This window comes from Lepisosteus oculatus, chromosome 4 (assembly GCF_040954835.1).
Source record: "Lepisosteus oculatus isolate fLepOcu1 chromosome 4, fLepOcu1.hap2, whole genome shotgun sequence".
In the NCBI taxonomy this organism is placed as follows: domain Eukaryota; kingdom Metazoa; phylum Chordata; class Actinopteri; order Semionotiformes; family Lepisosteidae; genus Lepisosteus; species Lepisosteus oculatus.
In genome coordinates, this window is record NC_090699.1 from 56074836 (window position 1) to 56090542 (window position 15707).

A 15707-nucleotide genomic window follows, 5' to 3' on the forward strand; every position below is an offset into this window, starting at 1 on the left:
ACTGGATATTCAGTATAAGGTCAATTTAATAAACACTGCTCAAGGGAGAATAAATCATCAGAAATGCCCCTAGATATATTATTCTTGAAGAAGTGTTGTGTTAAATAGGAATCTTTAAAAGGAAAATTGACAAAAAAGCATCATTGAGAATTTTTCCTGGCCAAATACTCTTGATATACCTGATTAGTGCTTTTTGCAAACTCCACTCAAGTGGAAATCAATGAAGTCATTTGATACAATACAGCATTGAGTAAGCACGGTTGTTGTGCAATAACCCTGTTAACCATCAAAAGCCCCAGGTCTGGATAGTCTAGGATGTAGTCCATTACCTAGTTTTATGCACAGAAAACCAAAACACTGACCAATATATTGAATAAATATGCGTGTACAAAAATCAGATGTCATACCATAGTAGCTGCTCACAAGCTGCTATCATTTTTATTCGCTTAAATTTCTGCAGGCAATTGGGAATTCACAACTGCTATACAATGACCCTAATGCAATTTATTATCTTCGCCTCACAGACTAGCTCTGCCATCAGCACTTCCAGCACACTCTTGTTACTGTCTATGCTACATAATAGTAGAAAAACACTCCACTGCACTTCTTTAGATAAGACCCGTTGTGTGTATTATGTCACTCCACAAATCTCAGCTAGACTTACAAATTTGCATTTCAGAAAAGCAGTAAATGTGCACCTTCTGCATTTTAATCAGGCTTCTATAAAGAGACTGTAATTCTAAAGATTAGACACCACCAAGCAGTTGTCAGGAGTTTTTACAGCTGGCAATGCATGGATGTTGGCCAAATTCAAGTAAGACTTAGTAATTAGCGGTCGATCTTGCAAAGGTATCCAACAAGAAAGGCTTGAACTTTCACTGTCTTTAGATGATGGTGACGAATTTTCTTACTAACACTTTTGGAGTTGTAAAGCAAAAGGTTGAAAACTTTGTCAGTGGTGCTGGTATGTTTAATTCTTCCAGATGTATGTCAATCATGCTGCAGCAAGAGGAAGTGTGGCGATCTGTGTCTGTGCATGGCGGCAGGGCGTGGAGACTCTAGCGCGCTGCCTGTTCGAGGTTCTTCTCGTAGTTCTCTTCGCAGATCTGAACGCAACGGGTGAAGTAGCTGAGATCGGAAATGGCCCTGAGAAGGTCGGTCTGAACCAGGCTGATATCATAGAGCTCAGAGGTTGAGGCTGTGCGAGTCTGCAAGCCTGCGGGCTCCAAAAAAACCTGCAAAACAAACCAGAGTTAGCCCTTTCCAGGCTCTGTTCTTCAAGGAGTTATGCTACATAAAGGGGAGCTAGGAGTTCGTGTGGGAATATACGGGTAATGAGATGCCTGGAGCACTACATTAAAGGGCTGGCCTGACAGGTGAGGTGTAGTACCACACTTTCCCCACTAGTACTGCTCTCATTGTTTTCATACGGTGCTGCATAGCCAGTGTGGAATTACCCTGTCTGTCCCACCCTGCCAAACAGTGGCGCCACCTGAATCACATCTGTAGCAATTCATTCCTTCAGCCTTTGTCTGCCACCCAGGCACCATCCCATCCAAGGCACTGACAAAGTCAACCCTATGGACCTCCAGAATCAGGGCAAATATGAGCCAGAGGCCACAGGATAGAAACAGCAGGGACGTGCATTGAAAATTGAGAAGATGAGGCCCATCTGAATGTTAAAAGTGTACTGGGCTGTCAAAGCTGATACGCTGGCTACCTTCTAGAGACAGCTGGATGAGATCCTCGGATCACTTAGCGACTAATAATCAGACAAGATTGATGGGTGCAATAACCTCCTCCCTGTTTGCAAAGCATTCTAATGTTCTGACGTACTGGACAAAACGCAAAGTATTTTTGTGTATCACCATAGCACCAAAGTAATTACAACCCCTCTTTAGTTCACCACACACACATCACACAACAAAGCTAAAGTTCCAAGGTAGCTTCAAAATGTCACTTCCTAATAGTTATAAATAAATCTCATAAATCTCTTTCTTTTTGCTGACATTGGGTCGAGAAAACATCTGCGTCCTCATAAAAACAAATGAGTCACTTTGATATAGAACACTTAATAATGTGGGACATTACAAAGAACTCCAAAGTTTTTTTTCTTAAGACCCAAAGAAATGCGTACACACACACACTCCAGGGCTCAAAGCGCACCTTTGGATGGACAATGGTGTCGCTGTCGTTCAGGCGAATGTTGTCATCTATGAAGATGTGCTGCACTTGGGGATCAAAGGGATCAATCCACAGTGGTTTCCCCCCATGTATGGAGTACGTGTTGCGAGCCCACCTGCAAAGAGACGTCTGGTAATAAACACAGGAATATCAAAGGAAAAAGCAAGCAATTATCCAGTCCTTCCATCTCTCAATTATACGAAACAAACCGCGATTGAACTATACATAAGTGCGGAAAACATTTCTTTATGAGCTTGTGCTGTGTCAAAAAAAAAAATTAAGCCGATTGCTATATGTCGAGAACCATGGGAAAGGCAATTAAAATAATGGCCCAGTGAGAATTTAAAGACAGTACTTATTTTTCAGATTTGTTCCATGCTCCAGGAACTCTAATAGCTTCCTCTACCCGCTAGCCAGAAAGACAGTTAATAGCCTGATAGCTCTCGACTGCATTAAATCGTGATACAGAAAGACTGAACTGAACGAATCCCCTGTAGGTCTCCAGCTGCAAGTTGGTGCCGGCCCTCCTGCGACCGTTCATCTGTCATTCCTAATCACCATGATCTGCATCATTTTTTGCCGGATCCAGATGGTCTGATTTCATGAACTGAGAGGTCACTCCGCGGGAAAGCGGCTCCCTCACCAGACGAAGTGGTCCTGGAACCCGCCCAGGCCCTGGAGTGAGCTGAAGTAGTGGTGCAGGCTCCTCTCGTCGTCCCGCGCCGAAACCCGTTCCACGCCCCGGCTCAGAACCACATCCTTCTTACTGCAGCGGATCCGCCCGGGGGTCTCGTTCAGGGGCAGCTGCAAAACCAGCGGAGAGCTTTGGAAGGAAGATGCCGGAGGACGTACCTTGTCAAGGGAAATATCTGAAGGGATGCTGACACAGAAGGAGTCAGTGGTTCCCAGCTCAGGCCACGGCTAGCCCATTCACTGGGCCTGTGAGGTCCGGCATCCTGCAGAAGCATCCTTGTCTATTTGTTTATCTTTATATCACTCCCGAGTCGGTTCAGGGTACTAGACAGGGCTAATGCATGCCTCTCTTAAGCACAAAATCGTGATTCGATAAGAAACTTATCTTATAGATCCTAAAAAGCATGAGATCAATAAGAGTGATCGTCAAGAACAAGGAATCTGTACAGTTACGGGAAAGATAATGAGTAAAATCTAAATGTAAGACAGTATCCTGTCCTGAGGTCCTACATACAACACACAAGTGGCCAAAAACCAAAAAGGAATTTCTGTTAGAAAGAAGAGTGAAAGATAGAAATTGTTCAAATAAACATGGTAAGGTCAAATGCCTTACAAGGCATTACTGCATTTTATTATAGCAATTTTATTCAGTCCCAGTATAATCAAGTGTCCTTTCTGAACTTAGGTACCCATATATTTAAAGATTTTTCCTTCAGCTCTTGTTCTGGGGAAATCAGAAAGTTTCTAGTTTTCTGTCCACCTGAGCCTTTAATTAATGAACTAAACTCACTATTTGCTTAATTGGACAAGTTGAACAACTTCCCCTTGTGTATAAGTATGTTGTGATATACAGTAAACAGACAAATAAAACGTGCTGGACAGTGGAATTTAATGACCAGAATTGAGCACCCCTGCCATTGATCATATTTTAATCATTGCAATCTAAGCTGCCCACACCCCATATTTCAAATGTGCTTGATGAGCTCCTCTAAAAGGAAGCCTTGCATTCCAGACATGGTTTGGTTTATCTGCAGTCCATCTGAGATTAAATACAAGTGTCATGCATTAGAAAAGAACACTCATTTTCAATGTCTTTGTTTAGATACACAACAGGGCCCACACACTGGTATCTTTGAAATATAATCCTTAAGAGTAAACACACATGTTGATAAAGCCTTCAAAAGAGAAATGTCAGTAGAGCACTTTTGTCCCTATTTTCCATTGATCGTCCATGAAAAGTCCTTCAGAGGAGGCTGTCTGAAAAGGTCATTTTTGTCATAATCCTACTTGATTCTGTTGTGGCTTCACAGTTCCTCCTGAAAAATCAATGTCTTTTGCTCCAGTAAGTTAATCTGTTTGTGCTGTTTGACCTTGCAGGAATACTGTATGCCCCCTCCTTGAGCACTCCGAGGCTGACTGGAGTCACACCATAACTGCCAGCAGCAAGTGCTCTCCTTGCCAAGATCAACATACCTCCAAGCTGACACAAACACCAGCTGCTAAATGCCTGATACAGAATGTCTTCAGTCAGGTGTAAGACTCTTAAGAGCACTGAAAAGGGACTTGTCAACTAGACCGCTGTCGTTTTCGATACTGAGAAACATGACATTCCTCTTGCTTGACTGGAGCATTTATTTGGCATTTCAGGTCCTGCCCTCAGTTGGATTAGCTCTTACCGTCTCAAAAACTGTCTCCTTACCTTTTCCAAACAGAACACTAGCCTAAAGCACGTAGATAGCTTTTAAAACTAAAATGAAATTAATTTTTAATAATACTGGTCACAAAGGGACAATTATGTTGACAGACACCTGCCTTCACAGCATGTCGCAGTTCAGTTAATGAAGTGCTTTGTTAGTATTACATTAGCAGCCGTTTCAAAGTCGTTCTTTGAAGTTTTACGTTAGAGAGCTGTGCATTGAAGTCTAAAACAGACAAATAAAATGGAAAAAAAAATGCAAGGTATCTACTATCCACACATGTTGTTAAAGCACTGCTTGTTTGTCAGCAACAAATAATCCATCCGCACAGTGTTATTATATAGAAAAGAGTCTGTGTCTGAACAGCTTCAACAGGGGTGTAATCCATCAAATAGAACAATTCAGTGTTCCAGGAGACCAGTTATAAACACCGTTTTCACTCCCTGTAGGTTCCCAATATAAACTAGTAACTCAGAGCAACAAGATAGAAAAACATTCCTATTAGAAAAAAAGAAAAAATAGAATTAAAAATAGAATTACCTAAAGACATCAGAGACGGGCCACCAGATCAGTCATGCTAAATTATTTTTAACTACTTTCTGAGTAAGATGCCTTTGATAATCTTCCTTGAGAGCAGTCCAGACAAAACAGAAATTGCACCATTTAATAGCTTAATGTGATTATGGATTTAGCTGTCAAACAAAATGGACTTTTTTAACGGGTATAAAAAGTTTGAGAACCCTTTGGGAATCATCTGTATTCCTGCATTTACTGCTCCTGAAGTGTGATCTGATCTTCATCTAAGTCATAACAATAGATAAAAGCAAGCTGTTGATGAAAGACATCCCAAAAGTAACAGTGAATTGAAACAGTTTTGTAAAGAGCAATGGGCCAGACTATCTCCAAACTGATGTGCAGGACTGATCAGCGGCTACAGGAAACATTTGGTTGACGTTATTAAATAACTAAAGGTTCACATACTTTTTCCAGGAGAGACAGTGAATATTTAAACAACGTTAACAGTTGTTTGTGTGTAACAGGACAATTGTTTGTGTGTAATTTGTTAAATCAGATTGTGGTCATCTATTGTTATGGCTATTGTTATTGTCAGGAGAAATGAATGCAGAAATAATAATAATTATAATTGCTTACACTTACACTTATTGCTTACACTGCAACAGCAGCCATAGTGCGCTAGTCCGCTCACCATACTGTACATCAGCTATCAGTGGGGAGGAGAACAGAGTAATGAAGCTAATTCAAAGATGGGGATTATTAGGAGGCCATGATTGGTAAGTATCAGTATCAGGTAAGTATTGGGCCTACAGTATCAGCTTGTAAGGTGAAGAAGTCACCACAGAATCTTAGAGGCCTGCTAGGAATTTCACTTTTTCTTTCATTAGGTTTAATTGATTGATTCCCCACACCTCTAATTTTTCCACAGTTTTCCACAGTGCACCTCTAATATTTCCACAGTTCTAAAGAAGGCTTTTGAAAGGGCCAATGTGAAATTTGGCCAGGACGCCGGGGTTACACCCCTACTTTTTCGAGAAACGCCCTGGGGTTTTTAACGAGAGTCAGGACCTCGCTTTTACATCTCAACTGAAGGACGGCGCCTTTTTACAGTATAGTGTCCCCGTCACTATACTGGGGCATTATGGCCCACACAGACTGCAGGGTGAGCGCCCCCTGCTGGCCCCACTAACACCTCTTCCAGCAGCAGCCTTAGCTTTCCCAGGGGGTCTCCCATACGGACGATTCCAAAGGGTTCGCAAAAAACGTTATCTCACAACTGGACCTGGAACTGACCGAAAGCAGGGGAAGGTCAGGGAAGAGCGGATGGGCGCCCCCTGTCAGAGCTTTGCGCACGGCACGCAGGACGCGGGGCAGGTCGGTCCCGAAGGTGCGGAACACGATGGCGAAGTCCCTCCCCAGGGACGCCAGGTCCTGCAGCAGCTGGAAGAAGGAGGGCATGATCCAGTGGTACAACCGGCCGTCCTCGCCCCGCACAGACAGCTCCCTGTCCTCCTCCCCAGTCCACTGCAGCAGGGACAGGTGCTCCTCCAGCACACCCCGAAAACGCCGGCCCTGGCCCGTGCCCGTGAAGTCAGGCACCCGACCGAACTGGGAGTAGTAGCTCACAGCGCCCTCACATGGAGGAAGGAGGGAGGGCACCTCACTCACCCACTCCCATTTGCCTACAAAAAAAACCAAGAAAGATCAACACCAGATGCATGGGCCTGACCTAGGCAGCGGCTTAGTTCAGTAGCTCATTCACTCAAGGCCCATCTTCACAAGGAATTATTTAAAAGCAGGCAGATTCAAACGAAAGTGAAGGGGGGAAATGAGAGTCTGGTGTAAATACTGTTCCACCAGTTCCATTCCTACTGTCACCCTCTGCGAATTAAAGATGCTACCCCCCTCTCTTCTCTCACACCCAGGGGCAAGCAATTTAAAATAAGTCTAAAAGCCTAAAACGAGGACCCATCTAACCAACAGAACATCTCTGAACAGCCAGGAGACTTTGAAACTCCTCTGCGTTTTCTGGTAATTAGACAAGCAGTGCCATCCAATCTGGATCTCCGATCACAAAAAACTGCCCAGTCTCCTCACTGATAGATTTTATGGTCCACGGCATTATTCAATCTTTAGCAGGATAGTATCGCTGAAATGAAATCGATGTGTGCTTCCTCATCAAGAATATAGTCTCGACTTCAACAGTTGGAGGGTAAAAAAAGATACTGAGCTGACACTACGCAGGACTACACTAGCACAGCACGACTGACTGATTCCTGCTATGTGTCCCAGGGAAGATCTTCCTGGTGTAATGGTTCCTTCCTGGTTTACAGATGAGGAGTCTCAGGAAGCTTGAACTGGCACCTGCACCCTCATGTTTTCCACGGTGCCAAACAGGTGCATTCAGTGATCATGGGATTTGAGCTAACTGAACACAGTCTTCAGTCTGCCTACTTCAGCTGTGACATTCACGCTAGAGATTGAGTATTCAGATAACTGATGTTGGCATTCATTTCTTTAGACATACATTTTACATGGGATACAATTCTGACTGCTGTAACAGGCTGCTCTTTTTGAGTGACCTCGCTCTTTTACAGCTGGAGTGCATGGACATCGATGTACAGTTATTACCTTGTTTACTCATTTTCCCCCAGGTGACCGTAGAAAGGAAGTAGTCCAAAGCTGCTACAGTCCCCTGCTTCGTCACAGCATCAGAGACGAGGATGGTGTTGTTGAGGTCCAGGTGAAGTATGAGTTTTCTCTGGGGCCGCTCTGCCACTGTCCGCGGAACGGAGAGAGCAAAGCCGCCTTTTTCTGCGTCACCAGCATCCGAGCCGTTGCGTAAATCACCGCTAAGAGCTGCCCCACTCGACATATCCAAATTCTGCATTCTCAGGTCTCTCCCCCTTGACATTTATGTTCTTCAGTGTGCCATTGTATGCGGTCCAGTTCAAGAGTCAATCAAAAAAATTGATCAGACCCGCTTGTGAAAATCTCGAATGAAAATACTTTATAAATAATGCATAAATACACTCGGATTCGGGTCGTACAACCTACTGTATATTTAAATTATTTAAAACTAGTGCAGTGCACGTAAATCCCAGTGCGTTTATACTTTAAAAGTCTCAGAAAAGTGCAACTACGGGAGCGTTATCAATATACTAACGCACATTTTACGCATACTATTGTCACTTAGCACTTAATAGAAGTTTTAGTGACTGTAGATCACCTAACAAAAAAAACTCGTTTCGTGCTATTAACATTTCGCCCACCGCCACACGTAACATCACTCCGTCCACTGAAGGCAGCGAAAGAGGCTTTTAAGACGGCTTCTTTGGAAAACCGATTGTCTTCTGCTCAGACTGCTCAGAGAGATGCGTTAGGATTACATTTGTAAAATTAGAAATCCAGATGACTTGAAAGTGCAAAAAGTAAATATGTCCTCGCAGACAAAAACCTTATTTGCAACCAAGAACCAGCGGTTTGGATCACAGTAACCATAAGGTGATAAAATGTGGAAGTTATCTTATGTACACTATCAGACTGTATACCGGTTTTTACTAAATGACTCACGTTACTTCCTCGTTTGAAACAATAAAATAACTTCCTTGTTTCTAGAACAATATGAAAACGACGCAGAGAAAGAGGGTACGACCGACTACTGCAACTCTTTCTTGTACAATTTAGCGCCCTCTCTGGACGAGTGGAGTCTCCGCATGTGCACCGAAAGCGTGAAAGGAGTCTGATGTGCGCGGATTGTGAGTGAAGAGTGTGCAAAAAAAAAACTCATTGGCCCTGAAGGGCATTACAGGTAGATAATGAGACTAACTATTCATATAATAATGATTAAAAGTATCAGATATTTTATTCTGAAACACCCTTTTCATCTTTAAAATCTCTACGAACCATGTAAAAAAAAATTGTGTTGTGGGTGGAGTGATAAAATGAGTGTCACATCTTAAAAATAATAGAAGATAGAAGAACTGTGCGCCGTAGAATAGCTTTTATGATTGTCTAATTTGCATTTTAAAGGATCAAACAAATACATTGCTCATTTGAAATGACACTAAAATTATTTCACACTTGCATGGTTTGTCACTGGTGCCTCTGATATCACTGGAAAACAATCTCTTAATAGTCTGAATCTATTTTTTATAATGTTTTGCGTCTCATTTTTAACTCATCCTTCATGAGTTATGAATGAAAAGGCCAAATGATAATTCAGAAGAAAAATAGAAGCCCAAAGTGAATAAGGTTAGGATTAAAAAAAGAGGTTTCGGACTACTGGTAAATTCTGGATGGCACATTTGTAACTGTTTTTTAGGACAATTGTAATCTTTCCATTTTAATGCAATAAATCATTCATTAAGAGCTTTTCTAAGATGACAATTAGTTTTTCCAAATTGTCACACAAAGGAAATTATTTGGCATAAATTAGATCCTACACACAGATTTGGGGTTGAAAAATTGAAAACCAAAATATATCATTATGGCATAAACCAGAGTCTCTTGCTAGGCAAAAATGAAAATTAGTAAGCATTACGTTTTTCTCCGAACAATAAATTTGGTGTGAAGGAAAATTATCTTAGGGTTGTATTAGGAGCTTCTTGGGAGTATAACTGTTGAAGCTTATGCATTATCTTGGCAATAACATGTTTACTGCCTTACCAGAAAACCCATTTTAAAAAGCAAGGAGTAATAATAGGGTTTAAGTTTGTACAAATTATTATAAGGGTGTTTGAAATTTTACTGAGAACAACTTGCAGTATTCAAAACCACTAGTTTTTAAAATAAGAAAACCCTTGTATCTCCTCAGAATAAAACAATAGATTCCAAAGGCCCTGTCTGCCAGGAAACTTTATTTAAAGTTACTTTTAAATCAGAGTTTGTTGTGTATACAAACATATTCTTTTTTTCCCCGGCGACTCAAAAAGAATTTATTTATATTAACGATTTATACTTTTATTCACAGCAGCATTCGTATAATCCCAAACCCCACCTCCCACTTGTATATGCAGTTACAATACAAGAAAACGAGAATAAACAAAATACCAAGACTATCCACTCACAACTGAAAGAACATAGCAATAGAAATCTTTAACTGGAAAAAAAACTGTGATAAATTCCACAACTGGGCTTCTGTGTGTTAACATGCGTGTGTTTTCAAAGTCATAAAAGTGCTCAGTAAAAGAGAATCCACAGGGATTGGCCCAAGAGCTTTACAAAGTGAACATCAGTGCCTGGACAAGGGAAACAATAAAAGTCAAAGCCTGGTTCAAAATATCTCCAACTCTGGGCTATGCTTTAAGGGAGTTTTAAAAAGGAGAAATCTGTGAAATTACATCTCCATCAGCCACATCTTGCCAAGGAAGAACATACAACGTCTTACAATGATCACTTCTTTCTCGCCTAGCAGAAACGTCATCAACAACCATACTACCCCAGCCTCTAATTTGGTTTGTACTATTCAGCACCTTTACTTACTGAATCTGTACATCGCCTGTATACAGAGGACATTTTAAAAGACACTGCAACAAAAATACCACTCCCAAGGATTTTTTTTAACTGTGTTCATAGTGAACTGGCACAGCTCTCAGAGAACTGGCATACACATGTAAGGGGAAGAGGGAAGAGTGAAGGTCCAGTACACTTGAAAAACGCACCAGAAGAGGCCAAGTGTCAACTACACATGCTGTAAACATTTTTTTTTCTCCATTCGATTCCATTTGGTGCCCAGAGCAGGTCCATGGTGCAATCAAGAGAATATTACTGGGATACAAGTCTTATCTTTGTGCCGCTGTATAGTTGCCTGGCAGGATTCAATGGTAGAAAAAGGGGTGTACTGTACATGTGTCAGTCTACCAGTGTGCACATGCTTTCTCATCACCTTTTTTTAGGAACAGTAGGTACCCAATGCTGTTCCTTCAACTCAATTAGTAAGCAGGTTTTAATCCTAGTACTGTGGCTGGATAATCACAGATAGAGTCCAGGGAGGAGATGATTGGTCTAATCCACATCTTTAATGTTGCTGTAAGACGGGGAGGTGCAGTCTCCAGGGTGGGGGAACAGATCTGAGGCCACTTCTGGGGTCAACTGCGGGGGTCCTTCAGTATCCAGGTCTGTCTCGAATAGTGCCTGGCTAGAAGCCTGTAAAATAAATCACACCTTTGATTTTGAGATCTCACATTTACTAGTTTAACCTAATTTGAAATTCAACTAAAATATTATTATTACAATACTAGAGGGAATAATATTCACAAAGATAAGCATTTCTGACAAACATAAGAAAAGCAGTGTTATCAGAATGGCAGATTTTGTACATGGCTTATCTCCTCAGGTGGTAGGTTTCTAAGGCTTTTCTGCAAATCTTGCTAATTCAGGAGGGTCTACCTGTAGTCATTAAGGGAAAGAGGCTGCAGTTTTTCACTCAAGCCAAGTCAAATTACTCAATTGAAGCGATTTACTTGATGCCTAAACATGACCTTCACTCATAGCTATTTGACGGCTCATATTTCAAAGTGGCCTATGAAAACGTTAGATTCTTTCTCTTTAAGAACAGAAGATTACATACTTCCCTAGGCTGGAATGATGTACATAGAGATGAACAGCTCGGCTGCTTTGCAACAGCACTCCGAATAATCTGAAGTTAAACTGTTCACAAGTAGTAAGGCAGTCACAAAATCATATGTGAACAGTTTTGTTTTCTATTTATACACAGGATTATAGCAGTAATTATGAAAAAAACTTGAAGAGAAAATCATGGGCAACTACAAAACGATGGTCCTGTTTAAAATCTAGAGCTGGCATTGTCTATTGCACATGCACCATACACATTTCAAAAGGCGATGTTATTGCATGTGTCCTTATGCCCAAGACCATACACAAAGTATACAAGAAGATGTAAAGCTTCACGGTGCTTGTTAGTACATCTTATTGATGTAGACATGAGTTAATCAACAAACACATTTGTCACCTCCATATCCACAGTTTTCAAAAGATATAGCTAACATATATGCAATAAGAAACATTTAGACAACTGCATAGTTCAAATTTTATTTTAAATAAGACAGTACAAATAACTGAATTCCTAGAGCAGCAGTCAGACTGTATGGAAAAACAACATATTGGTGGGATGGTTTACATTTCATATTATTTCAGTGTTTTCACCAGCTTTTCCCTTTTAAAAGCACAAAGCACAGAACACATCCCATGTTTAGGTGTACATATTTATATTTAAAATTTTAAATGTAATTACATTGTACATTTCATTAAAATATATCTTTAGTGTTAACCTGATTTCAGTTTAATAAACAACAGACTATATGGGTTAAACAATCTATTAAAAAATTATATTTAATAAAGTTTTTTTTTATCTAGAGTTCATTCAACTGCAGGCACAATGTTAAAACATTTAAATATACTAGGTACCATCCTTCATGTTCCTGTAAAAAAATGTCCACTTTAGAATGAGAAAAATATAGTGTGTTACAAAATACATCAGGAGTGGTCTTTAATAGATGAAGGCTACTTAAAGAATCATTTTAAAACATGACATCCCTCAATTTCATTTAATTAGTTGACAGTTTTCATTGACAGTGAATAAAAGTGAACTGCACTAATTCAAAGCAGAAGTCATAAACACCATTACTATACCTGAGATTCATTTGAATACTTTGTTACTATTTGATGTAAACCAGACATTACACACAACATATTCATTTTATTTGTCAACTGGCTGTCTTTTGCACTAATCAAGTTTTTGGAATATTAGTTAGCCCTCAGAGAAAATAGCTCTGTAAACTTTGGTCTCATTTATGTTGATGCACTTTTACCAAGGACATAGGACTGGCCAGAACCTATAACATATACAGTACATGTACCTCAGCACCAACCCAGTGAGAAACAGAAAGGAATCTCCCTTTTTGAAGAAACCAAGCAACTACCACAGTTAAAATTCTGTTACAGTGATTCTAACTATTTTGTTTTTAAAAATCAACTGTATGATCTAGGGCCTCAGAGAAAGACACTGGAATACGTACATTAGATGTTTACTAAGGGTTTGAGCATATATCCTAATGATATTCCCACCATACAGTATATCCTAGACATGAGAAGGATGCAAATTCATCTTCTAACAAAAACAATGTGCTACCTTAAATTACAAAAAGAAATCAACTGTGCTCCCCTCATCACTTTCATATTATCTAGTCAGATTGAAGTAATCTTTCTGAAACTTTACAATATCATCATAGTTCTCTTTCCACATGCTTGTGTTCCTCACAACAGTATGCAGCGATTTTCTTTGAAAATGCACAGGGCACATATATAGTATTTTAGGTCTCAAAAAAACCCTGCAACACTCCACATTAGAAGTTTCACAAAAACATTAAATGTACAGTATATACACCATTTAAATGACTTGGCTGCCCTTTTATATATTTTTGTATATAGTTTTACTAAAAAGACCCAGATATAAATTTTAAACACATATTAAAACAAAGTAAAATTATTTCTCTGACAGGACCATCTCTTTAAGTAGTGTTTGATAAATATTCTTCACAGATATTGACAGGTTATTTAATATGCTAAAAGTCAAATGAACTTCAGAGTTCATGCAATATATATATATTATATATAAAATGTAACTATATATATATAAATTGGTTAGAGTGCAAAGGTGTGCCAACATGCAAACTGTGAAGTTAGAAATCGTTGTTTATTATTATTTTTTTCTTTTCAGAGTGGAATTAACCTCTACTTGTTCCTTATACTATACATATGTGCTATTTACCATCACAAAAGGCATGGACACAGTACAGTAGATACAGGATGGTGCACTCTCCTAGTCAAAGACAGAAAACAATGCATACTTCATATTCAGGCACTTTTACAATACTCACTAAAGAGCTGTCTAGGAACCCTTTAAACAGATCTCAGTTACATTCCCTTTCAAGCACATCACCCTAAGAAAATACATGTAAAATATCTTATTGAAAAGCAGCCACAACTGGGCAGGTGTTAAATTGCAAGGGTCCCTTTATCTCAGTTCAGTTATCTCAGTAGTATACTGTAGTTCTACCAAGGAAAAGTATATGGAGAGATATAAACTCTCAATTTCTCAAACATTTAAAGCAAAAGCTTTTTTAAACAGTATTTCAGGCTTGATGAAAACCCTGAACAGGACTGAGTGTTCCTGTCTTGTGAGTTCAGTCTGAGGTTTGTGAAAGGAGATAGGATAAAGGAACTCTTGAGGGACATTCCACTCTGGGTTTACAGAGGTGCTAATCACCATATTGTACATTAATATTAACTTTTATCTTCCCTAACTCATAAGGACATATGGAACTATACAGTATATACAAAACACTCCTTGTACAAAAGATAAACCTGAGTTAAATGCCTCTCTCTGGCAGACTTTACTGTGAAAAGGCATCACAACAACAAAGTCATCTAAAATGATCGTCATAATACGATGAAAACTGTGATTATAGTTTTACAACTGTCATTACTGCAATTAACTGTTATTTATGGTCCCTTGGAAATCAGTTATTAAATTAAATAAAACTAATTAAACAAATCAAAATGGACATACTGTATAGTCTCTAGGAAATCCAACTACAAAACTAAAAACAATTAAAAGCCCTAAAAGAACTGAAGTTCTCAATTAATTTAAGAAAGCCTACCGTTTATGCTTGAAAATACAGACTCATTTCATTGCTATTCCAGATAATGTTCTTTATGGAAATCAGGCCACAGTCTTTGGTGAATCAGAGGCATTTGCGATTATGCTAGCTGCTGTGTTTCATATTGTGAAACCTGAACAGACACACCTGAGATTTAAGTGTCTGGAGTGGAGGACAGAAAAACAGCTCGCATGGAAGACACCTAGGTACTATAATTATTTGAGAGGCCAAGTAGTTCTTGTCATCCCCAGAACCTGGCAATGCACATACCTTGAAGTCATGCCTTGCCACTTGGTGTCTGTACCTCAATGGCAGTATGTACCAAAGCATGAATTCAAACCTACCATCCCCAGACTGTCAGTCTTTCAGAGTTCAGAAACATACTTTCATAAAACCTCTTTCTAAAAACACACAAAAAAGTTTAAATATGGCTTTTCATGAAAGATCAGCACCTGATTTTCTATGCATGTTCAATACTGAACATGATCTAGATGGAAAAGGTTAGTTTGCCCAGGCTCTTGGTTGACTCTACTGACTTCTTCTGCTTTACTTTGTCTAGCTCCAATGACTCTTAGAGATGAGTGGATAAACCACGTTCAGCACTAAGGCCAGCACTGCAGCCAGGGTGCCCAGCACAAAATATTTGACAAAGTTTTCATCTGAGTAATCGGAGAGCTCGTCCAGCTCCCCCCAGCCCCTCCTGGCCTCCTCTCTTCCTCGCAGCCTTCCACCTGTAGATGCAATGGAGTCTTCTTGCCCTTCCTCTTCCTCCTCCAGCTCATGCCATATTAGAGATGCCTGCGATTTTTGGAAACCCGCGTCAGGTTCTGGAAGGTGTGCTTATGAAACTATATTCCTCCCCATCCACCCTTTTCTGTTCATGTACATTTGCTGATCATTTTCACAATGTAATGGAATGCGCAGATGAACCCTT

At 40.0% G+C, this 15707-nt stretch overlaps 2 protein-coding genes across 9 annotated transcripts in view; both read right to left on the reverse strand.

Annotated features, from left to right (window-relative positions):
• Positions 1-394: 394 nt before the first annotated feature.
• Positions 395-8709, reverse strand: LOC107077426 (uncharacterized). Its single transcript, XM_015348009.2, has 5 exons — positions 7722-8709; positions 6384-6772; positions 2828-2988; positions 2167-2299; positions 395-1235 (listed from the first exon to the last, which is right to left on the reverse strand). Exons 1-5 carry the CDS (start codon positions 8002-8004, stop codon positions 1059-1061), a joined length of 1143 nt encoding a protein of 380 aa, XP_015203495.2. The 5' UTR covers positions 8005-8709; the 3' UTR covers positions 395-1058.
• A 1220-nt stretch (positions 8710-9929) lies between these two features.
• usp19 (ubiquitin specific peptidase 19) overlaps positions 9930-15707 on the reverse strand; it is a 34524-nt gene continuing 28746 nt past the window's right edge. For 6 of the 8 annotated variants that reach the window (XM_069189388.1, XM_069189386.1, XM_069189385.1 and 3 more), the window contains one exon: positions 12130-15571. In XM_069189388.1, the coding sequence (XP_069045489.1) occupies positions 15329-15571 (243 nt within the window). In that variant the 3' untranslated portion in view covers positions 12130-15328. Of the gene's footprint in view, positions 11238-12129; positions 15572-15707 lie in introns of those variants that run through there. The other 2 variants (XM_069189387.1, XM_069189389.1) reach the window with 1 other exon arrangement.

Coding starts and splice junctions, on each gene's coding strand:
- LOC107077426 (XM_015348009.2), bottom strand. CDS start 8,004: ATGTCAAGGGGGAGAGACCTGAGAATGCAGAATTTGGATATGTCGAGT. Junction 2,989..6,383: donor CTGACCTTCCCCTGCTTTCG/GTCAGTTCCAGG, acceptor CTGGTTTTGCAG/CTGCCCCTGAACGAGACCCC. Junction 2,300..2,827: donor TTCCAGGACCACTTCGTCTG/GTGAGGGAGCCG, acceptor GTCTCTTTGCAG/GTGGGCTCGCAACACGTACT.